The 23,672-nt window shown below is 37.6% G+C and overlaps 2 protein-coding genes across 2 annotated transcripts; one reads left to right on the top strand and one right to left on the bottom strand.

The window, feature by feature from the left end:
* Positions 168 to 4,217, top strand: LOC109720000 (histone-lysine N-methyltransferase, H3 lysine-9 specific SUVH6-like). Its single transcript, XM_020246863.1, has one exon. It carries the CDS (start codon positions 770 to 772, stop codon positions 3,875 to 3,877), a length of 3,108 nt encoding a protein of 1,035 aa, XP_020102452.1. The 5' UTR covers positions 168 to 769; the 3' UTR covers positions 3,878 to 4,217.
* Positions 12,025 to 20,708, bottom strand: LOC109715870 (V-type proton ATPase subunit C-like). Its single transcript, XM_020241089.1, has 11 exons — positions 20,404 to 20,708; positions 20,222 to 20,290; positions 20,017 to 20,144; positions 19,843 to 19,942; positions 15,638 to 15,705; positions 15,346 to 15,487; positions 14,986 to 15,102; positions 14,658 to 14,783; positions 13,451 to 13,534; positions 13,283 to 13,362; positions 12,025 to 12,506 (listed from the first exon to the last, which is right to left on the bottom strand). Exons 1-11 carry the CDS (start codon positions 20,515 to 20,517, stop codon positions 12,410 to 12,412), a joined length of 1,125 nt encoding a protein of 374 aa, XP_020096678.1. The 5' UTR covers positions 20,518 to 20,708; the 3' UTR covers positions 12,025 to 12,409.

Here is a 23,672-nt window from a genome sequence, read left to right as displayed (position 1 = left end):
GAACAGCTTCCTGTGAGAGAATTTAATGATCTTGTATGTTCTGTAGGGCGGAGATCGCTCGATCGGCCCGTACTGAGCTACACATTTTTGGCATTGTTGATTCGTTTGTTCGCCCAACGGCGCCGTATCCAAGTTAAGCTTTTAGGAAAGAGTAATTAACACCTCTTTGCAAAATATTTCTATGGAAGTGTACGGTGATACACAACCGGATAGAAGAATGATGTTTGCATGTACCAGTATAAACTCGGCGCCGAAATATTCTCAATTGCCGATTACAAAGTCGCGTTAGAGTGCGATCGCAACCGTCCAGTATGGACGGTCGAGATCGCTAAACCGCCGCGCATCGTGGGGTCGATCCGGACGACCAGCGCCGTCCGCATAATTCGGCCCCCTCCTTATTCGAGCACCATCCGCAACAGTCCCACTATAAAAAGGGTAATTTTTTTTTCTCATTTTTCACTTTTCATTTTTCACTTCCCATTTCTGGCATTTAACGCCTCTCTCTCTCTCTCCCTCCCCTCCGCCACCTCCTTCTCCGGCGCGGCACCGCTGTTCTCCTCCTCCTCCTCCACCATTATCGAGGTGAGGTGGTCTCTCGATCTCTCTCGAGCTTCCCCTCGAACCCTAGTCCAATGTATGTATCGCACCTCTCTCTCTCCCCTCCCTCTACCGCTCCCTCGCGTGTCGTAGCTAGGGTTTCATTTTGCCCTCCTTCCGATTCGATTTGACCTCCTCCGCGGCGCGTGATTGTGTTCCAAGGTCGCTCCCTATGATCGAGGCCCCTGCTCCGATCATGGCGGCTCCTGCGCTCAAGCTCAAGCCGCGGAAGCTCTCCGTCGCGCGCCGTTGGCCCAAGGGCTGCGGCCGATTCCCTGCGACGGCCGATCCGAAGCCGATTGCGATGGCTCCGGATCCAGGTTTGGATCCCGACGGGGCGATTCGTGCTTCCGTTGGCCCTGTTCTCCCGCCGGTCGTGGAGTTAGTTAGGGTTAGGGTTTCATCGAGAGAAGCGGCAGCGGGAACTTCGGAATCGAACAAAATGGCGGGGGCGTCCCCTTTAGAGGAAAAGCATGGATCAAATGGTTCTTTGGAGGAGAAAATTAAGGGTTCAGAAACTCTACTTGGAGTTGAAATCAGACCCCCGGAGGAAAGAGTTGATGGTAGTTCTGAGCAGGCCGCAAAGGATCTGGTGGAAAACGGAATAGAGAGCTCTTCTGATCAAGCTGAAAAATTTGAAAATTTGGAGTGCCAACTAAATGGTTTCGGTGGCGAGAAGCGGTGGCTGACGTCGAAGATTTACCCTCCTCCTAAAAGAAGAGCGGTATCGGCAATTCGGCGCTTTCCGGTCGGGTGTGCGAGGAACAACACTACCCGTACGAGCAAAGAGAAGTGCCCGAAAGCTGCTGACTCAAATAAGAACTCGAATGGTGAGAAAAAATCAGAAGGAAACCAGCAAGCAGCTTCAGAAGTTTCCGGGCAAATTGTTTTGGTTGAAAAGCCGGAAAGTAAGAGTTCTCTTGATGGTGGCGACAAATCTGAAACCAGTCGGAAAACTGGCAAAGAACTTGATCTTCAAGATTTTTCGTCGGAATCTATGAAAGACAAAACTAACTTGGATAATAGTAAGATGCTAGAGGCAGATATAAATACCAGTTCGCTCGTGTCGGTTAAAGCTGTTTCTATTGAGAAACTGAAGGGTGAGAGTATGGATGGTGAGAGGAAATTTGGAGCAAAAGTTGCTTCCCTTGAAAAGGTTAGAAACAAGAGTCCGAATGGTGGTGAAAGATCTCTAGTGATTAGCCAAAAAAAGGCAGAGAAATCAATTGAAGCGTTGTCAATTGAAAAAATTGTTAAGAAGGATAGGATCGATTTCGTCAAGTCTGTAGATGCTGTTCCACGAAAGCTCAGACAGGACGCGGATGATCAGAGCGAAGGAGATGCTTCTTTGGATGCTTACAGTGAGACGGTAATCGTGCAAGCTCTTATGTCTGCCAAAAACTGTCCGTGGCGGCAGAGTAAAAGGACTTCTTTCGGAAATTCGCCTTCCAGTTCATCAAAAATTAAGGTAAAAAAGGATGCAAGGGTATTGAACAAGAAGCTTGCCTCAAGGGGTGAATCTGTTTCTCGACCAGTAGATGAATTGAAAGAAGAAGATGAAGAGGATGTGATGCCTCAGGATTATGAGAATGCAAAAGCACTAACCATGTACCAAGGAAAACATGAATTAACCACTTACGAAGGAAAACGGGAATTAAGTGTCAACATCACCCCGTGCGTTCCTATTGAATGGAATCGCAAGGGAAGTGACAAGAAGCACATTGATGATCGTACCAAGGTCAGGAGAATCCTCCGATTGTTTCAGTTGGTTTGTAGAAAGTTGTTGAAAGGCGAGGAAGCCAAGTCAACAAAGGAATCGGGCAAGATTGGCAGGATCGATCTAGAGGCAGCTGCAGTCCTCAAAAGGTGCAATGAGTATGTTAACTCTGGTGAAGCAGTATTAGGAAACGTTCCTGGGGTTGAAGTCGGGGACGAATTCCACTATCGGGTGGAGCTCTCTATTGTTGGACTTCACCGCCCTTATCAAGGAGGTATAGATTCTGTAGTCAAAAATGGTCTACGTCTTGCGACAAGCATCGTTGCTTCTGGCGGCTACCCTGATGACATCGACAGTTCGGATATACTAATATATTCTGGCGCGGGAGGAAAACCTGCTGGTAAGAAAGAAGCGGAAGACCAGAAGCTCGAGCGTGGGAACCTAGCACTCAAAAACAGCATTGACATGCAGACACCTGTGAGGGTTATACATGGCTTTAAAGAGCATAAAGGGAGTGATAGCTCTGATGGGAGAATTAAGATGGTCTCAACATTCACTTACGCAGGATTGTACCTTGTTGAGAAGTATTGGAGTGAGAAAGGGCCCCATGGTGTTTCTGTTTTTAAGTTCCAGTTGAGACGAATGCCAGGGCAACCCGAACTTGCCCTAAATGTAGTTAACAAGACAAAAAGGTTGAAAGTCCGTGAAGGTTTATGCGTGCGTGATATATCTCAAGGCAAGGAGAAGATACCAATCTGTGCGGTCAACACAATCGATGATGAGCGGCCGCCGCCGTTTCAATATATAACCAAGATCATATATCCACCATGGTACGCCAAGACTCGTCCCATGGGTTGCGACTGTTCTGGCGGCTGTTCGGATTCTGCCAAGTGCGCTTGTGCGATGAAAAATGGAGGGGAAATTCCATTTAATTTCAACGGCGCTATTGTTCAAGCGAAGCCACTTATATATGAGTGCGGGCCAAACTGCAAGTGTCCGCCATCGTGCCACAACCGGGTGAGCCAGCATGGTATCAAAATACAGCTAGAAATATTCAAGACCCTGTCGAGAGGGTGGGGAGTCAGATCCTTGAGTTCTATTCCGTCCGGAAGCTTCATATGCGAATATGTAGGCGAGCTGCTTCAGGATAAAGAGGCTGAACAGAGGAGCAACGACGACTACCTCTTTGATATCGGTCATAACTACGATGATCAGTCTCTTTGGGAAGGGCTCCCGAGTATTATTCCTGGGCTACAGTCTAGTTCTAATTGCGACACTGTGCAGGACAAGGGCTTCACAATCGATGCAGCTGAGTGTGGAAATGTCGGGAGATTCATTAACCACAGTTGTTCGCCGAATCTCTACGCGCAAAATGTTCTGTACGACCATGACGATAAGAGGATGCCGCACATAATGTTCTTTGCCGCTGAAAATATCCCTCCGCTTCAGGAGTTAACATACCACTATAACTACATGATAGATCAGGTCCGTGATTCAGATGGCAACATAAAGCGGAAAGATTGTTTCTGCGGTTCTCATGATTGCAGCGGCAGACTTTACTGAATGTTCTGTTTTGTGAAGTCTGAACTTCGGATCTTCCTTTTCCTCTTTTGTCAGAAAGTTATATAACTCAGTGCTTGATGCGTCAGATACCCAGTCGTACCCAAATGCAGTAAACGGCGTGCAAAAGAGAGCTTTTTATGTTGGTTTTGTTGCAGGATTTGGGTTCTCCAGATCTCGGCCTAGAAGAAGGTTCTCAGAAGAGGTATGGCTTTTGATGACTCAAAGAGCACACTAATTTTTTTGTGTTTGTTTACCCTTCATTTGATGAAGTGAGATGTGAAACTTGTTGTATTTAGTTACAAAAATCAGTAAAAGTAAATGATTTGCCTCTTTTATCTTCTCCTTCCGTGCCGATACTCTATGCTTGAATTGCAATTTCGCTTAGCTGTGCCTGTGTTTGGTTCGCCATAAAAGTGAGCCAAAAACTGATTTCAGAGCCTAAAACAGTTTTCTGCTTGTTTGTTTATCCACGAAACAAAATTTTCCGCAAAATTATTTTACGATTCATTTGGAGAACCTGGGTTTGCGTTTTCCACCGAGAAATGGCGGAAAACAACAACTTCGCGCCTGGTCCGCAAGCTGTGAGAAACGTGTGGGGTGTGTCTATATATATAGAGATGTGTCTATACATATATAGAGAGAGTTCGGCTACTGTATCATTGTATGAGTACAAATACAATCATCTTGGTGCTTATAAGTTATTTTCGATAAAAAGGTTTTCAAATCAACGACAATTTATACCGTTAAATATAATTTAAAATATTTAAATATTCTAAAAATTAAATTTTTATAGTTTTTTATTATTATATATCTTATTATCAAAGGGACTGAAAGTTGACATTTTTAGCGGGTTGTGTGGGCGTTTCCTAGTTAACGTTGTAAAAGAATCAGAATCAGTTGAATTTTTAATTAAAAATTTTATTCACTAATAGATTAAGAACAATAAAATCGATTTTGAATTTAAGAAATTGTATTCCTTATTTCTTGGAGGTATGGTTTTGACCGTTTATTTTATACCCGTTCGATAGATTGTATTATAAATTTAAAAATTATTAAATTTGGTTTTGAGATGCTTCAACTGTTCTAAATTATATTTACTGATATGGATAGTGAATTCAAAAGCTCTCTCATTGCGAAACGACTTATGAGTATAATTCATAGTATGTGTTTCGTCAAATTATTATATCATGTGTAATTGTGATATGTTGAGATGTCACCAACTGAGATATTTCATCTGATTTTGTGGTAATCTTGTGGTGCTGAAGAATTTTGTGTGTTGCATACGAATGCTTTCATTTGGAGGGAGATAAAAGGAGAGAAGAAAAGAAATGAAAATTTTCTCTCTGTTGTTTGAATATTTGGAGAAAAAGAAAAGAGAAAACAAATTTTTTTTGTTTTCATTTTCTCTACCTCTCTCTTGCACTTTTTGGGAGAAAAGAAACCGACTGTTACTCACGGTTATTTTTTCTTTTTGTTTTCCTCTCCAAGTTTTAATTCAAAAGAAAATAATTTTCCCTCCAAATTTTTAGTTTTGTTCTTTCTTTGTTTTTCTCCTTTTTTTCAACGTCTCTTTTCTCTCCATTGGAATAGAGAATAATAGAGCATTCATAAAATTTCTTTATTTATCCTCTTAATCTTATTTGGACACATGAATATTTTTAAAAAAAGCATATGGTATTTGATAAATAAATAAGTAGTATAATAAGATGTCTATAATGAATATCATATTCAATGCAACAGGTGGTGTTTTTCATGATTTGGCTATTGTTTAACTTTTGCTCTTTGCAAAATAGGTCATATTTCCTGTTCAACATTTCCCTCTACAGACCGACCGTCCCTAGCGCAAGTGGCAAAAGGGCCTGGTGGTTGGTACCCGAGACCCAAGTTCGAATTCTAGTTAATTCACATTTCTAGCTAAGTTTATTTCTAAATGAAATAAACGAAGTGGGTAGTGTGCTATTTATCTCTCAAAAAAAAAATAATATATATATATATATATATATTTCCCTCTACAGTCTACAACAATGCCTAGACATTTTAAACACTGAAGTGTTATTGCTTTGGGCGACATGGGAGGGTGTACTATACTACTACTATGGATGGATGTCTAGGCTAAGGTGTGTTGAATATGCAGTTTGAATAGTGCATTAGACGTTCCACAAAAATGTTGTTTTAGTAAGCACCAATATATATAAAAAGCTAAAAAATAGAAAGCAATTATTCAAACATCTTCCATAGAAAGGATACCCGTGAAACAATTATTTTTTATTTTTCATTTTTTTTGTGTGTGTTTGCAGTTTCATCTGCATGCACAACCACTAAATAAAACAAAATAAAATTTTAAAAACAAAAGGAACAGATACTTTAGTTGTAATATACAAAATATTGTTCTTTGCAGAAAAGTGCTTTGTGGTCGTGGAATGAAAGACTCGTTAAAAGCTCTTTCCAACTGGAAAATGGAACTAGTTTGGTATGCAGGAAAAAAGGAACCTTTTCCGATTTAATTCTTTAAAAAATTATAAATTACAAAATAACTTTATAAGATTTTATTTAGCCCAATAATACTATTTTGTTCAACTCAGCAATAGGATGAAAGAACAATTGAAAAACGACGAATCGTTTACCACATTTTTCTTAACAAAAAATATTTACCATTTATTTCCATTTTTCATATATAATAATCATAACAATCATTCAAAAATTTCAACGATTCACATACAATCCTAACAATCTACAAAAATCTTAACAACCAATAACCAAAAAAGATAAATAATTCAATTCCTAACAATCTACAAAAATCTTAACAACCCATCCAAAAAAGATAAATAATTCAATCGCTTTTAAAGACAGTGAACGATCTGTTCGTCATTTTTATCTAATATAACACTGACGTGATAAAAAAAATGATTAATTAGCCAAATAAAATTAAAAAAAAATCATTTCAACAATTGAAACAAAATTATAAGATTAGTGTAAAAGGAGGAGCAAGGCTATTGTGCTATTAGAAACACAGCAGCACAGCAATCATTGTGCTTCTAACTTTACCCATCAAGTTTGATGGAGGATTAGAATGAAAATGAAAAGAAATATCCCTTTAAAAAAGTATTAGGTGTTTCAATTTTCCTTCTTGAATTTTTCTCCAATATCTCTTCCCTCCCTCATTTTAACCGCCCATCAAATTTAAAGAATGATTAGAAAGTTAGAAGCACAAAAACTGTTGGGCTTTTAATAGCACAATAGTCCTGCTCATAAAGAAGTCCTAAGAAAAAAAAAAAGACAGATTAAATGATATTTTCCGTTTTCAGTTTTTCCCATTTAGGAAAAAATAAAAATTCTGACAAATAAAAGCAGATATATTTTTTCAAAGTAAATAAAACTGATTTTTCAATAAAAAGAAGGGATAATTGCCTATATAACCCTCATAGGCTTGGATATATCCGATCTACCCCTGCTTTTTTTTTTTTCTTTCTAAAATGCCCCTCATATGTTCCACCGTTATTTTAAAATACCCCTACAGTTATCCTTTGTTAATTTAACTCGGATTAAACATGGGTTAAATATATACTAGAGTTAAAATCTAAATAAAATACATATTTTGCCTCCTACCATATTATACTAATTCCTTAAGTTATCCTCCTGATCTCCCTCCTATCGTTGTCCCCAACCCCGACCCCAACCCCATCGTCGCAGAGAGGACCGCGACCCCTTCGAACCTCCGCTCCTCCTTCCCCCGCCCCGTCGTCGACTCCCTCCTGTCCCTCCGCGACGTCGTCCTCTCCGGGCGCTTCCGTTGGGGCGACCACCTCCGCCCCTTGGTCCCCTCCCCGCGCGCCTCCACCGCCGCCAACCTCTCCGCCCTCTCGAAGCGCAAGCTCCGTGCCCTCCATGAGCTCCTCCCTTCCAGGATCGGCTCCTCCACGAGCTCCTCCTCCGCCGCTCTCGTCGTTGTCGTCGTCCTCCTCCGCCGCCTTGGCCGGCACCGAGAGCAAGAAGGCTGCAGCGACGATCCTATCTCGCCCGAGGCCGTCCGCGTGCCGGGAGCAAGAGGGCGCGGTGTTGCACGCGGAGGGAGCAGCGTGTGCGCGGTCCACGAAGCCAGTTTGGCCTCGTGGACCGGGTGAGAGGAAGGTCCACGGTGGACCTCCGTCACATTATATATATATAATTTTATTTATAAATATATATTTATATAGTATTTTATTTATATAATAGAAATATTATTATATAATATTTTATTTATAACTTTTAAATTATTTATGATATTTTAAATATATAACTCTTATATATTAATTATATATATTTATTATAATTTTAAATATATTTAATTTATATAAAAAATTATAATAATAATATATAGGGCTGGCAAACGACGAGCCGGCTCGCGTTCGACTCTGTTCGCTCGATATTCGGCTCGCTCGAGCTCGACTCGAAATTAAATGAGCCGAGCTTTGAACAAATAAAAGGCTCAAAATTCATTTCAAGCCGAACTTGAGTATTACTCGGCTCGTTCGCAGATTAGGCTCGAAAAGCTCGAATATATATATATATATATATAGTATATATATATATATATATATATAATTAATATATATATATATATATAATATATATATAATATATATATAGGCCATGGCTACTATACTATTATGAGTATTGGAGCCCCTCGTACTCATAAGTTGTTTTCAATGATGGAGCTTCCGAATTGACGATCCACTCTGTTAAATATGATCTAAGTATTTGAAACTACTAGAAAAAAAAATTTCGTAATTTCGAAATCAAATAAAGTCCATCAAGTGGCATAAAATGAACGGTCAAATCGAAGGACGTCCTAAAAAAGGATGATTTGGATCCTTCAAATTCAAGATGGAGCTATTGATCTTTTCTATGTAGTGAATAGAATTTTCTATAAAAAATTCAACAAATTCCGATTCGTTTACAACTGTTAAATTGCAAGTATCCATACCGCCGTTAAAATTGTCAATTTTGTGACCTCTTGATCGTAAGGTAAATAATGTCGAAAAATATAAAATTAATTTCTAAGAAGTTTTAAATGTTGTAAATACGTTTAACGTGTTGGATCGTCGATTCGGAAGCTTTATCATCGAAAACAACTTAGAGTACGAGGGAATCGTACTCATAATAGTATAGTACCGGGACCCTAATATATATATATATATAATATATATATATCCGGACCCTAATATAGTATATATATATAAGATATATATGTATATAGTATATATATATATATATATATAGCCGGACCTATATATATAATTATATATATATATATATATATATATATACTATATCTTTTATAATTATTTATGAGTATTTTAAATATATAACTCTTATATATAATTAATATAATTTATTATAATTTTAAATATATTTAATTTATATAAAAAAATTATAATAATAATATATAGGGCTGGCAAACGACCGAGCCGGCTCGCGTTCGACTCTGTTTCGCTCGATATTCGGCTCGCTCGAGCTCGACTCGAAATTAAATGAGCCGAGCTTGAAGCAAATAAAAGGCTCAAAATTCATTTCAAGCCGAACTTGATATTACTCGGCTCGTTCGCAGATTAGGCTCGAAAAGCTCGAATATATATATATATATAATATAGTATATATATATATATATATATATAATTAATATATATATATATATATAATATATATATATATATATATATAGGCCATGGCTACTATACTATTATGAGTATTGAGCCCCTCGTACTCATAAGTTGTTTTCAATAGATGGAGGCTTCCGAATTGACTGATCCATCTCTGTTAAATATGATCTAGTATTGAAACTACTAGAAAAAAATTTCGTAAATTTCGAAATCAAATAAAGTCCATCAAGTGGCATAAATGAACGGTCAAAATCGAATGGACGTCCTAAAAAAGGATGATTTGGATCCTTCAAATTCAAGATTGGAGCTATTGATCTTTTACTATGTAGTGAATAGAATTTTCTATAAAAAATTCAACAAATTCCGATTCGTTTACACTCGTTAAACTTGCAAGTATCCCATACCGCCGTTAAAATTGTCAATTTTGTGACCTCTTGATCGTAAAGTAAATAATGTCGAAAAATATAAAATTAATTTCTAAGAAGTTTAAATGTGTAAATAACGTTTAAACGGTTGGATCGTCGATTCGGAAGCGTTTATCATCGAAAACAACTTATGAGTACGAGGGAATCCTACTCATAATAGTATAGTACCGGGAGCCCTAATATATATATATATATATATATATATATATCCGGACCCTAATATAGTATATATATAAGATATATATGTAATATATATATATATATATATATATATAGCCGGACCTATATATATATATATTATATATATTAATATATATATATATATGTATAATAGCCGGACGCCTTATAATATATATATACACATATATAATGTATATCTATATATTATATATATATATAATATATTTATAAATAATAATGTATTTTAATTATATATAAGCTTTAATTAATTTGGGCCATTATTGTTGACCTATAAAATAAACCCAAACAAATACAATCGTGCAATTGAGCCCAATTTTAAATTTACATAACACACTATCTTTCTCTTTCTTTCTGACTTTTACTGTTGCACATAACCAAAAACATGATAACATTCAAATTCCCAAATCTTTATTTTTTGTTCCTCTCTCTCTCTCTTCTCTCTTTCTCTCTCCTGCTCTCTCTCTCATCTCTTCTCTTGACCTTCACCCAGTCAGGCAGTCACCCTAGCTCACATTTCTTACAATTATTTTGTATTTTTGAACTATTGGACATGTTGCATCAAATTGTAGTAATATTATATAAAAATTAAACTATTGATTATATAATACTCCAGAATTATCATCGGCTCATTTAGAGCTCGAGCTCCGGCTCGACTCGAAATTAGGCTCGCTCGATCGAGCTTGGCTCGAATTAATTTCAAGCCGAGCTTGAGTCTAGATTTAGGCTCGAAATTAATTTCAAGGCCGAATTTGAGCTGACATAAGCTCGGCTCGAGCTCGGCTCGTTTGCACCGCCCTAGCCGGGGAGCAAGAGGGCGCGGTGTTGCGCGCGGAAGGAGCAGCGTGTGCGGGTCCACCGAAGCCCAGTTTGGCCTCGTGACCGGGTGAGAGGAAGGTCCACGTGGACCTCCGTCACATTATATATATATAGATTTTATTTATAAATATATAGTTATATAGTATTTTATTTTTATATAGAAATATTATTATATAATATTTTATTTATAAATTTGTAATTATTTATTAATATTTTTAAATATATAACTCTTATATATTATTAATATATATTTATTATAATTTTAAATATATTTAATTTATATATAAAAATTATAATAATAATATATATAGTATATTAATTATTATATATTTATTATATAGCTGAATTTTTTATCCTAAAATTTTAATCGGTGAACGTATAATATCCGTATAAATCACGTATCTAAATAATTGCCGAATTCGTTTTTTAGTCGTATTTTTCAACTAATTTAAAAATTAAAAGACGAATTATATCTGTACCGAATTTTTGCTGAATCCGAATTAACTAACTATACCTCCAGCCACCAAGGTTGATTTAGCTGTGAGCAATCTCATCTGTTCATCTGCTCGCTCCCAACGTGCTTTATTAATTAATTGATATTTGAAGGACAAATTAAAAAAATATTTGCTATATGAAGAATATATAAGAAAAGTTAGTTACGGTACAAAAATATATTAGAATAAATAAAATGATAATTTTTCAGAGATAACGGCAGCTCACTGACGGAACTTAACTACAGGGTATATTAAAGACTTGAAAAATAAGAAGAGTATTTTCAATATTAGCCTTGTAAGAGGGATAAATAAAAAAATCGAAAACTTTTCAGGAGTATATAAACAATTGCCCCTAAAAAGAATTTTAGGTGCTCACACTCAGAAAAACACCGTCCCGTTCCGAAAACAATTTTGAAACTGATTCAACTGGAACTAGACACCTACACAACCAATGAGAAATCGCCCGCGAGAAATGGGCGCAAAAAAGTGCAGTTATAATACCCAATAATAACCTCGCAATATAGCACATAGCAATTCATTCTATAATAAATACGACAATATACACAAAAATATTGCAAACCCAAAGAGGAGCGCAGCATAAAAAAGATCTTTTTATGGAAGTGCAAAAACAGATCAATAAGTGCTTCTGATGGGTGAGATAATAATATTCTGATTGATGAGTTCAGATTATTACTTACATGGCATCACCCTCCATGGATATAATCACAATGTTTTACTTCGCACTGTTGTTACATTTTATTGATGATCATCGGCTACAACCCAAAGAACAAAATTCGGGATACGTAAAACGCGAGCAACGAAAGAATCGAACATGTCACAAAGGATAATATACATCGAGAATCTCTCGGATGGTATATTGGGGGATGAAAATTAATGATAATTACTTTTGAAAAAGCCCTGGTCAAGCAGAAAACAGCTTGGGAAGTTAATTTGATATTAAACAAGACTGATAGTGAAGGATACATAGGGATAAGCCTCGGCTTCGCCGCCCATACCGGCAATGCCTACGTCGTCTTCGGATTTCCAGTAAATGCTAAAAAAAGAAATATAAAGAGTAGAAGTTTTAGTTAGCATCACATTACCTATAAGCAGCAAGAAATAAGTCTTAAGACCATGCCTAGATGCATTAGTTGGTCCTCCGGCTGTGGCAGGCTGTGCGCTTCCAGGGTTTTTTTTTTGACTTGGATAGTTTTACGCATTAATTGATGTTTATATAGATTTCTTCTACGAGACCTACCAGCTTTTTCATTAAATTCTCAACGCAGCTTCTCGGTGAAGCCCAAAGCAGCGGATTCATGTTGGACTTTCTGAAATTTAGGGTCCCCACTCTAGCTAAAAGTTCTAGATTCGAGATTTTGCATATGGACTGCTGCAATGTGTGAAATCAGGCAAATACCCCTGAAAGTCGGAATTTCCAAGCTTACCCGTGTGTACCCTTGAAAACATCGTCTATTTCCCCAAATGCCCTATGAAGGTTATCTATGCAAAACTTCTTAGCATAGACACCCCGTGCTTTTGCATACAAGTGGCATGCATGTTCAAGGGCACAAATGAAAATACAAATTTTACAGGGGTAGTTGTGCAATTTCGCATATCTGTAGGGGCATGTATGCTAAAAACCATCTCATGCAGATAATAAGCTCTTCCTAGAAACCAGGCCAAGTTGGCAATTTTCAGGTGAAGTGCCCCCTAGAACAAGGCTAACAGATGATAAATTACACATCAATGATGGTGTAGTTCATAGCGCAGTTAACAAAAGATAAAATTTGCAATATAGAAGGAGAAAAGTATAGACAACATTTCAAATACCTATGGACGTTGCCACAAAGCTGTTCCAAGATAGCCCGCACTTTCTTCTCGCTTTTAGTAGTTGGTGCTAACACAGCAGACTGAAAGTAATTTTGGATTGATAGAAACATCATGTCATTGTGTGATATGAGCGGCCATAATAGAAAGGCAGGGAAGAAGTGTTGATACCAGGAATGACGGAGGCAAACCGTATCGGAGAATACTCTCTGCAAAGACTCGTACGGCACAGAAGTGCATCCAGGAACTGAAAACCTGTGTAAGCAAAATTAAAAATTAATTGATCGCTAGAAACCTACAAAAAAATGAATGAGGATAATATATAGATAATTGTAGAAGTTTGAACTGATGGATAACTTCTCGAACTTCAATTTTTTAATTAATATGTTCAAATAGGCAGATATATATACATGCTTAAACTGGCCTTCACATAATGTCGGTTTCTTACTTCTTTTTTTTTTCCTTTTTTTCCCCGTAAGTATCTAAGATATAGCCTGCGATGATCACCCTAGATAGAAGCTTATTATGCATCTATTTGTTGTTCGATCGCTATGTACTTGTTGATAAACAGAAAAATTACTAGGACAGAAAAGACAGCATGGTCTATACATTGAAACATACATTGATTATGTGACATCATGCTGCAAAAATAAGTGGATCTGACATAAAAGTTTAAGATAGAAATACTACATGAAATGACAGAACAAGGAAACCTGTACTACAGAGCTAAGCTGTAGTACGGAGCTAAGCAAAGTCCAACACGAGCCAGGGCTCGGACTAGGTTAAGATATGCTAGCTTGGACCAAGCCCACTCTGGAACTATCAAGCCTGGTCCGGTCCAAATGACTAGGCGGAACCTAGTCAAGTTGGGTTAATGAACAAAATGCAGGCCAGGGAGGCCAGGTTGTGTGGGCTGGGCAAATTTTGCTCAGATCTACTGTACCGGCTACTTTCGAGGATAGCTTACACAATTAATTAAAACCAATGTTAGATGGTTTTGAAAAGCAGCTCTACACTGGTTTGCCAGACTATTGTTGAAAGTGCCAAAATTAGTGATATAAGCCAAAAAAGGACATTGGTCAAAGCAACAGGAAACTGTCTACTGCCCCCAAGATTGTGGACAGCTCTAAGAGATCCGATTGTCTTAGAAGTACATAGTGGATAGATATAAAATTACGGTCTCCGATTGTGCAACCAAAACTATATTCTTATGATATAACAGATAGCACAGAGCAACAATAATGTGAAGAACGCCTCATGAGCAAATCATGATAGCAGTTCAACCAAATAAAACTGGAGATTGGTCCTCTTTGAGAGCAATTAGTTTAACATCCAACAAAGTTAGATATTCACATAGGTTGTAATAATAGTCCTATACCTCGCCATAACTAGCATAGCACCACTGAAGAAGAGAGGCCCTCATATTTTCCTGATCATGCATTAGTTTCTCCAGTTCAGTTTTCTGATTGTCATGTGTTTCTGGGCTATATTCAAAGTCACGAATCTAAGCCAAAAGAAACAAGAGGAAGAATTCATTAGTGAAATAACCACTAAGGCTAAGCAAGAAGAAAATCATGCAAGCAGAAAGCTTGAGACAGCATAAGATCCATAAATGTACTTCAGCTTTAAACGAGTGCCAACAGAAATCTCAATTATATGCGACTCAAAACATGCTTAAGAAATGAATAGATAGGAAATAAACTCACCTGAAATCCTTTTTCACGTGCACTGATCTTAAAATTGTCAGCAACTCTAGCAAAGAGTGTTACTGTGTAGAGAGCATATTCATTGTCTTCATGTAGCTTTTTTGTTGACCTAGGTACCTACATTGTAAAATTTAAAAATTAGCAAAATAAAACCTAAAAGCAAAGCAAAGTATGTGCTATGCATATAAGTCAGTTTTTGCCATTTATATGTTGATAATTGGTACTTTTAAAACATGAATGAAGAACATTTATAAAGAACTGACTGACTGAGTATAAATAGCAAAACTACGAAATCAATTGTGATAATAATGGCATCAAATTTGCATCAATTACACCATCATAATCATCATAAATCTTTACCACATAGGTAGCCAACGTTTCATAGCTTGTTAACCAGTCCTTCTGAGAATATTTGGGTACTACAGCAAGAAGAGTCACTAGATGTTCTGTTGTAATGATATCTTCTGGCTTTACCAAGTCAGAAAGGTCACGAACTGCTAAGCTGTTACAGGTATAAAGGCAGTTTTAGACATCAGAAGATTAAGACAAAACTAAAATAAGAAACAAAACATTCGAGAGATTTTATATTTATATATCATAATTGTAAACCCTTGTGTAGGAGGTACTGCAAAAGCCAACCACTAGGTCATACCTTCCAGTTTGCTTTCTATTTATTGCATTGAGCTGACTTCGCACATTATTATATTCTGCTGCTCGAACCTGCAATGTACAGAAGAGGACAGCAATGAATGGCTTCTAATATGCTGATTAAATTAGGAAATATCTGACGCCAGCTTATTATGCAAAGAGAGAAAGGGAAGAAAATTTTTTTCGCTCTTAGGGCTGTATGATGGCAAACAACCTAGAATATTCAACTCCAAAGTCCAAACTGTAATAGAAGAACATTCTTTGAAGCACTGACACTTCATTCTAGCTGTTGTGCCCCTATCCTATAAGTTTTCGATACCGAAGCGCCTGACACATGCACAAATATTAATAAGTCATAGAAGTATCCAATATTTTAACATTTTAGAAAATACCTGATACATGAGGGATACTTGAAGGACGCACAAGTTATCTCATGTGTTACAGATCCAAAATTTGTGATATAAGTTATCTCATCCAGGCATTTGGATGACACACATTATGGATTAATGGTTGATGAAACTCAAGATAATGATGGTTTAAGTAGCTTTATTTCGTGATGAAAAAATCTCAAATATATTTATATCTTTGCACAAGTTCTTGAGTTTATTGCTTTATGTCATCTAAGCATGTGAAGTATTTTAACATACATTGTCATATATAAACAGTTCATAAGTATTTATTAAAAATAATTTTAGTCCCATATCCCCCACCTATCATATCATAAGATTTTTTAAACTAGTCATATTGGCGTATTGCCATATTTGTATAATATTGTGTTCATATTTGGTTTCATGTATGTGCAACATAGAGAAATCTAAAGCTTCCCATCTAAATCTTCCAATCTTATATTGATTACATCCATACCTACAAAATTATAAATTGTATATTATTTTCAACATGCAAAATATGTTCTTAAATTTTATTACATTTATTTAAAAATATAGTAATTCAATGTGACTCAAGGCAGGTTCTAGGAAGTATGGAACAAGTTAGATATGAAATGGGCCTTAAATGTCGTCTCCCATCCCTTCTCCAAGCCCCACTTAAGTTGCTGCATACTTGCCTCATTCATGTTACTATGGTCGGGATTCCCCGCTAAACCAAAGCCCTTGCTGATAGTATAGAAGTACAACCTGTGTAACTGGTCATGTTCTGTAATACACTGAACTTTAGCAAATTGCAAGGTTCCAGTGTCAAAATAGTATTTTGATCTGTTCTTGGTGTGTTTGGGGGTCATTGACTGTGTACCGACCTATTACTTGTGTTTCGTGAACGCGAGAGGGAGTCCTTAGCACCAAAATCTGCAAACTGCAAGTTTTGAGGTACTGAGTACCGGTACCTGAGTGGGGTACCGGAACCCCAACGCGTGATCGAGAAGGCTGCTCTCGGGTTTTGAGCTGTGGGGTGCTGAGTACCGGTACGGAGTCGTCGAGTACCAGTACTAGGCCGGGTACCGGTACTGCATCGAGCTAGTACCGGTACATCGTAACCAACCCGATTGACCGAGGCTCGGGTTTTGCGGGTCTGGGTGCCGAATACCAGTACTCCAATTCGAGTACCAGTACGTAGTGCAATAAACTGTGTTTTGTGCAGTTTGCTATTTGGGTGCTTTTGAGCGTCATTTTGGGGATTGTTACATTGCTATATAACCCCCAACACCCCCATGTAGGGTTCTTTGTGCTTAGAACTAGAAAGAGAGCTTGGTAAGTCCCCTCTTTTCCTCTCTCTAGCTTTCTTCTCCTTGGTTTGTGATTTTAGTGGTTTGATCTCCTCTTTCTTCTCCTTTTTCATAGATAGTTGTTCTTGGACCTTGGAGAAGTCTTGAAGTTGAAGAATAGAGCTTTGTTGAAGAATTATCTCCAACCCTAGCTCCATCTTAGCTTGGTTTGGAGCTCTATAGAAAGTTAATAGTTTGATTACTCCCTTGGGTTGTGTTTTTGGGAGGATTTTTGGAGTTAGACCTAGTTATGGAAAACTGGGATTTCGTTTTGGGTTTTCTCTTGGTAGAGCCTTTGGGGCTTAATTGATGGTTCCAAAACTTCCTTTTAGGTTGGAATTGAAGCCTCCCAACCTCCATTAGAGTTTTGGAAGAGTTTTTTCCCATTTGAGGTATTTTCTACCTATTTTTTGGCATGATTTTTGAGGAATTTCGTGGGGAGCTTGTTAGAAGCTTCTAACCCCCTTAGAATTTTTGTTAGGGTGCTAGGAGGTTTGTGGACAACTTCGTTCGCGCAAACAAAGGAGTTCGAGGAGTATCCGATGGATTTGACCTTACCGAAATGGGTGAACTCCTCCTATGTCATTCCTTGTGTTCTAAAATTGAAAATCATGCATATTCATGATAGATGTAGTCTAAATGAATTTTTGAATGTCTAAGATGTACATGTTACATGTCAAGTTTTACATCCTCTATATAGTAGAGAGAGAGTTGTATATTGAACTTGTAAGTGAAATGATATCCTTCATGCCATGTTAGAACTCATGTTATGATTAGTGAAATAAAAGGTTTAACATGCTTGTAGACCAATGACTTATACATGACATAGATAGCATGAACTTCATGTAGCGATACTTGACTTAGTTATATGACTAAACCTCTACAAAGTGACATAGCATCCGACCTTTGGGTTGCTAGTGCTAGTACCATATTTTAGACATGATAACCGAGGACTTTATATCGTTGATCATGCTTGCTTGCCAACGTGCTCATTCGCACAAGCTTGTGAGGATCGCTCCCTACAAGCCTGCACTCCGGAGTTAGCCTACGCGACACATGCTCGCCTGTGCGGGATTGGGCGCCGAAGTGGATTGCCATGGGCGAGACTTATTTCTAAAGGGAGAATGTTGACTACCACAGGACCATTAGGCACGGCGCAAACCAGACTACACTTGTGTAGGTCCTAGTTGAATTGAACAATGACATTTAAATATGTAATGTGATCATCACTACTAGATAGTGCATACTAGTCGTACATGCTCATTCATGATAGAGTAGCTTTATTACATGTTAAATATCATGTTAATCGGAGGCATAGTAGCTTAGTGATTTAATAATTGCTTATTAATCATGTTATCTATCTATTTATGCTTTTACTACTTATGCCTCAGTGACCTAGTGGTGTAATTCGCTGATATCGGCGGCTTACCCACTGGAAACTATTGACTAATAGTTCTCATTCCCATTTTGTTGATATTTTTGTTTACAGAGCCATCCAATGCAGAAGAGGCTAGGGACCGCGGCAACGGGGTCGCGTCTAGCTAGACTTAGCTTGGAGATTTTGCTAGGTGGTCATCTCTCTTTTTGTTTTTGTTGGAGAGGTGTTTTGTCCTTGTTGTATAGAGACCACCATTTTGTATTTAGCTTTTACTTATGTGGTTCCTTGGTGTATGTATTTTGAGGATTATTATCGTTGTTTAGTTATTTACTTTTCTATACTTGTCATTAGAGAGTAGTTTATGTTCCGTGCTTTGATATCATGTTAGATTTTATTATTATCTTGTGCTTTTTCGTCATGTTTGTTGTAGACATCTTATAAGTTCTTAGCATATGGCAGGTCTGGGCACACACTGGGCAGGCTTCGGCTGGGGACCGGGCGTGACATGTTCAGTCATGGATATGTTTGATCGCATATGCCACCAAACACAAGAATGCTGACGGCTATAGCAGCAAAACTTTATCATCATCAGCTTTCCTCCAAAGAGGATCGTTTTAAAGAAAGGTGATATCCTTTTCACTTATGGCTATCATTTCTGGGCGGCAAACACACAGAAGCCTATCATCTCAAACAGCATTTTGAGATATTTATAGGTCTCAATAGAAGATTATAGGATGTCAATGCCGGTGTCATGATAACCATTGGACAATAAATACACTACTACAGCATTTCAGCTAAAGTTATGGTCTCTACTGGCACTAGAATCTATCTTAGAAAAGTAAGCAAGGTTAAGTTTGTATATATTTGTGTGATTGTAGAACTAGAAAGATGATCATCAAACACCATCAAATCTCAACAACTCTAGATTCAACATTCGATAACCTAGAGCATAGGGTATAAGCCATTTAAAATACTAAACCTATAGGTATAAACAATGAACAATGCATTATAAATCATCAATTAATAACCCAATTTTTGCTCTATTTATTCAGCAGTCAATGCTATAAAATGAATATGATTACTTGGAGTGCTTCAAAGAGAAATTTCGATTGACCTTCATATCATCCTCAATTTTGGCTACTTGGGTATGAATGCTGTTTACAATATCCCTCAGAGGTGACATCGGTGGATACTTGCCTTCGTCCCAAACAAATCTGCAGTCAAAAACGGCCACTCAAATCAAACTATTTCCCCATTATCCACGAGAGGAAACTTAGTATTAACTTACCTCGTGATGTAGGTTTCCACAGGAACCCCATCCACCGTGAGCGCGCCCCCTTCCCCGCCAGAAGACCTCTCCAGCTCCTCGATCTGGCGCCGAATTTTATGCGAGATCCCTTCTATAAACGCATTCGACTGCGATCCCAACCAATCAACACCAAACCAAACCAAAAAAAACCAAACTAGACATCGAAAATGGGGTATAATCGCACCTTGACGAGGTCATCACTGAGAGCGAGCAGCGAATCAAGCGTTCCAACTCGCAGATCGGGCGTATTGAACTGCAAGAAAGAGATCGAAAACGACGTGAGGAAGAGGAAGAAACCAAACCCTAGATCCGATCAGAGCTACCCGAGGAGCTCGAATCATGGAATCGGAGAGGGTAAAAGGGTACGCGGTAGAGAGTGGTGTCGAAGGCGTTCTTGGAGATGGATTCGCGGAGGCGATCCCAGAGCGCGGGAGCCGAGGATTGGACGGGGAGAGAGACGATCCAGTACCGCGTCGCCATGGGAGGACCAAGGGGAGGAGGAGGGATCTGCGCTTGTTACACCGCGATCGATCTCGAGGAGGAAGAGGAGGAGGAGGAGGAGTTGATGGTGGTGGGGGTTCGGGTTCTTCGTCGCCCCCTTCGTGAGTTTTGGGGAAGGAGAGCGTCGGGGGACGGAAACGAGTACGAGTGCTGTTGCTGTATACGGAAGAGGATAGGAGGAGCCGAGGATGAGGGTAAGGGGAATGACGACTTCTTGGGGTGTTTGGCTGCACCTGGTGCACCACGTCATCCGTGCACCGCTTTAGCAACATGTATGTATGATTGATGTACCCACTTCTTTTTCTCAACACGAGCTGCCTACCGTACGCGGTATATATTTTTAGTTTATTTTATTTTTTAAAAAATAAAGCATGCAACAACTCTCTTTCTTTCAAAATAATAATAATAATAATAATATTTTAAATTAAACGTTACATAGCATAATATTTAAGAAAAAAATAATATAAATATCTTATAAAGAGTGTAACTTTTATTTTAAATGTGCAGTTTATATCTCAAAAAGTATAATAAGAGAAAAAACATTGTAAATATCTCTCAACGAGTGCAACTTTCGTTTAAAGAATATAACTTTTATTTTAAAGAGTGCAATTTATATTTCAAAGAGTGCAATTTACGCCCATAATAGTGCAACGTTCTTTTAAAATAATATGATTTAATCTTAACAGTGTAACTTCATCTTCTTCTTCATTCTTTTCTAATTTTCTTTATTATTCTCTAGTTTTTAACCTTTTAATTTTTTTTAAAATAAAATTAATTGCTAATCGAGATGCTCCTGTGTAACTATTTTTGTCCCTCTCACTCGTCGGCGTGTTTCTCGGCCCCGAGAAGCACTTCCTCTTCGTCGCCGGTGGCGGCAGTAGGGATAGCGGGTTTGTTTGGTAGGTAGAAAATCCGCTCCAGTTAAGGTGGAAAGTGAAGGGGAGGAAGAAGACATGTTACCGTACTCGCTATCACCGCGAAGAGCAGCAGAGGCGGTAGAGGAGGGTCGGAGAGAAAAAAAAAAAAAAAGCGGCGCANAAAAAAAAAAAAAGGGTCGGCGGGGTCCGAGACAAGGAGGGCGAGGGTGGGCGGGGGTTGCGCGGGCGAGGGTGTGAGGGGTAGAGGTAAGGGGTCGTTTCTGCCTCCACCTCCGCTTTCGCCTCCGCCTCCGTCGCCTTCTTCGGCGAGAAAAAAAAAGAACGCGATAAAAAGATATAAGGGTTTTGGTCAGTTTGCTGAAAATCCGGACCGAATCTAAAAATCAAAAATGACGGCTTAGTTTTTCAAAAGCTCAAAACTTATAGATTTTTTATACAAGTTGGCCAAAATAAAAGATTAAAACCATAGGAAGTATTGACTATAACAGCCGCTATAGCATGACAAAAGTCCAGTTTATTTTTTACCTCAATTTTTTAAAGATTCACAAGTCCATTAAGTTCTTATATCATTAATTTTTTTTAAAAAAATGTCTTAAGTAAAAAAAAATAATGTACTTAGTGGGTATCGTAAAAAAAATTCAATCACATTTCTTATGAGAAACAAATAAAAAAAAATCATAATTTTATTCATGTGGGGTGAAAAGCAATAACTATTTTTCTATTTTACCTTTTGTCTTTTAAAAATCTCTACTTGCCCCTTTAAATTTAAAATTATAGTACTTAACTCAATAATATTTGTTGATACCAAAAAATTAACACGCCGACCTAATCCACGTATGAGCTAAAAAAATAATGGCACGTGGTACACCAGGAGTCGGCAATAAGACGCCTGAAGATCAAAAGCGTTTAGGCGGGAACGGTTGAGAAGTAGGGCGTAACTTTTATGATCATGGCTATACCATTTCCCCCGCTACTATAACCAACTAATAATATAGGCTGATAAGATATTATAAATAGTAACTTTGAAACCTGTAAATTGGATTTTTTTTTCCTGAACGAGAATACCACCGTATTTTCAATATTGTCATTTTCTATATTTATTGTTTTCTAGGAGTAGTCTACATGTAATCTTTTTTACTCGCATTTATTGCTTTTCTAGGAGTAATTTTTAAGTTAGATTTATAGAGTCTGTATGCCCCACGGGCACACTCTGTTGTAATCTAAATTTTCAGAGTCTGTATGCCCTTTAGGCACACTCTGTTTTGTATGAGTTCCTAACTTCATTTTTTATATTAAGGCATTCGGCTCTTTCAGTCGACCGGTCACTGTGTATTCCATCTATTCGGCTCATCAGTCGACCTAAAATCTTGTGCATTCTGTACATTCGGCTCTTTCAGCCGAACTGAGTTTATAGTAAAGGTCTTTGAACTCGGCTGATTCGATCCCTCATCAGCCGAATTGCTTGATCCGGTCGAAGGGCGCAAACTTCAAGGGTCATTAATCGTAGCCGTTCCGCATCCCGACGCGCTTCCTGAGGAAGATTTTTGACCAAGTCAAGGATCAGGACGTTCGGCTCCCAACAATATTATAATTTCGTCACTATTCTATACATAATTTACGCACTACAATCGGGTAATTACTTTTCTAAAAAAAACAATCGGCTAATTACTAATATATCATTAAACCCTTTGGAATATATGATGGAAAAAAGTTAATTAGTATATAGTCGGGAATTTATCTAATTTGAGGGAAAATATAAAATTCTTATACATTCTCACCATTTTTTGGAATATAATAAGTATTTTAACAAGTTTTTTGGTTGTACCATATAATTCATACGTGAAATAGAAACGGAATTATTATAATAAAAGTTAAGTGCTACAATCTTTTTTTTTTTTTCAGAGAAAGGAGGGACGCTAAATGTTTTATTTTTTAAAAAAAATAAATTTTGCTGAAAATGTGAAAACGATGGATATTAACATAGCTTTTTTTATATTTTAACCAATAATTTTTTATAATCCTGCTCATAGCCTATGCACCTGCTATTCATTATTTACATGCTTATTAAAAATATATAGAATTGAATGTTAAAAAATTATATTCTGGACTGTGGCAAATAAATTGAAAACACCTTAAAAAAATGGTAAACGTTAATTTGACCCATTCGTGGGTTAACTCATTTTTACTTTAAAAAGTTACACTTAAATGTCACAATCTAATTAATTTTTATTTTGTCATCCTGTAGTTTAAAACATT

Source organism: Ananas comosus, linkage group 1, assembly GCF_001540865.1.
Source record: "Ananas comosus cultivar F153 linkage group 1, ASM154086v1, whole genome shotgun sequence".
In the NCBI taxonomy this organism is placed as follows: domain Eukaryota; kingdom Viridiplantae; phylum Streptophyta; class Magnoliopsida; order Poales; family Bromeliaceae; genus Ananas; species Ananas comosus.
Note: the sequence above shows the minus strand (reverse complement) of the source record. Positions and strands in the feature narration are given on the sequence as shown.

Bases quoted from the DNA above. Each gene is read 5' to 3' on its own strand.
- LOC109720000 (XM_020246863.1), top strand. From the start codon at position 770: ATGATCGAGGCCCCTGCTCCGATCATGGCGGCTCCTGCGCTCAAGCTC.
- LOC109715870 (XM_020241089.1), bottom strand. From the start codon at position 20,517: ATGGCGACGCGGTACTGGATCGTCTCTCTCCCCGTCCAATCCTCGGCT. The intron at 15,706-19,842 runs GTCAATCGAAAT...TGTACATTGCAG, and splicing joins AAATTGAGGATGATATGAAG to GTTCGAGCAGCAGAATATAA. The intron at 13,535-14,657 runs GTATAGGACTAT...TTGCTTACACAG, and splicing joins GCTATGCTAGTTATGGCGAG to GTTTTCAGTTCCTGGATGCA.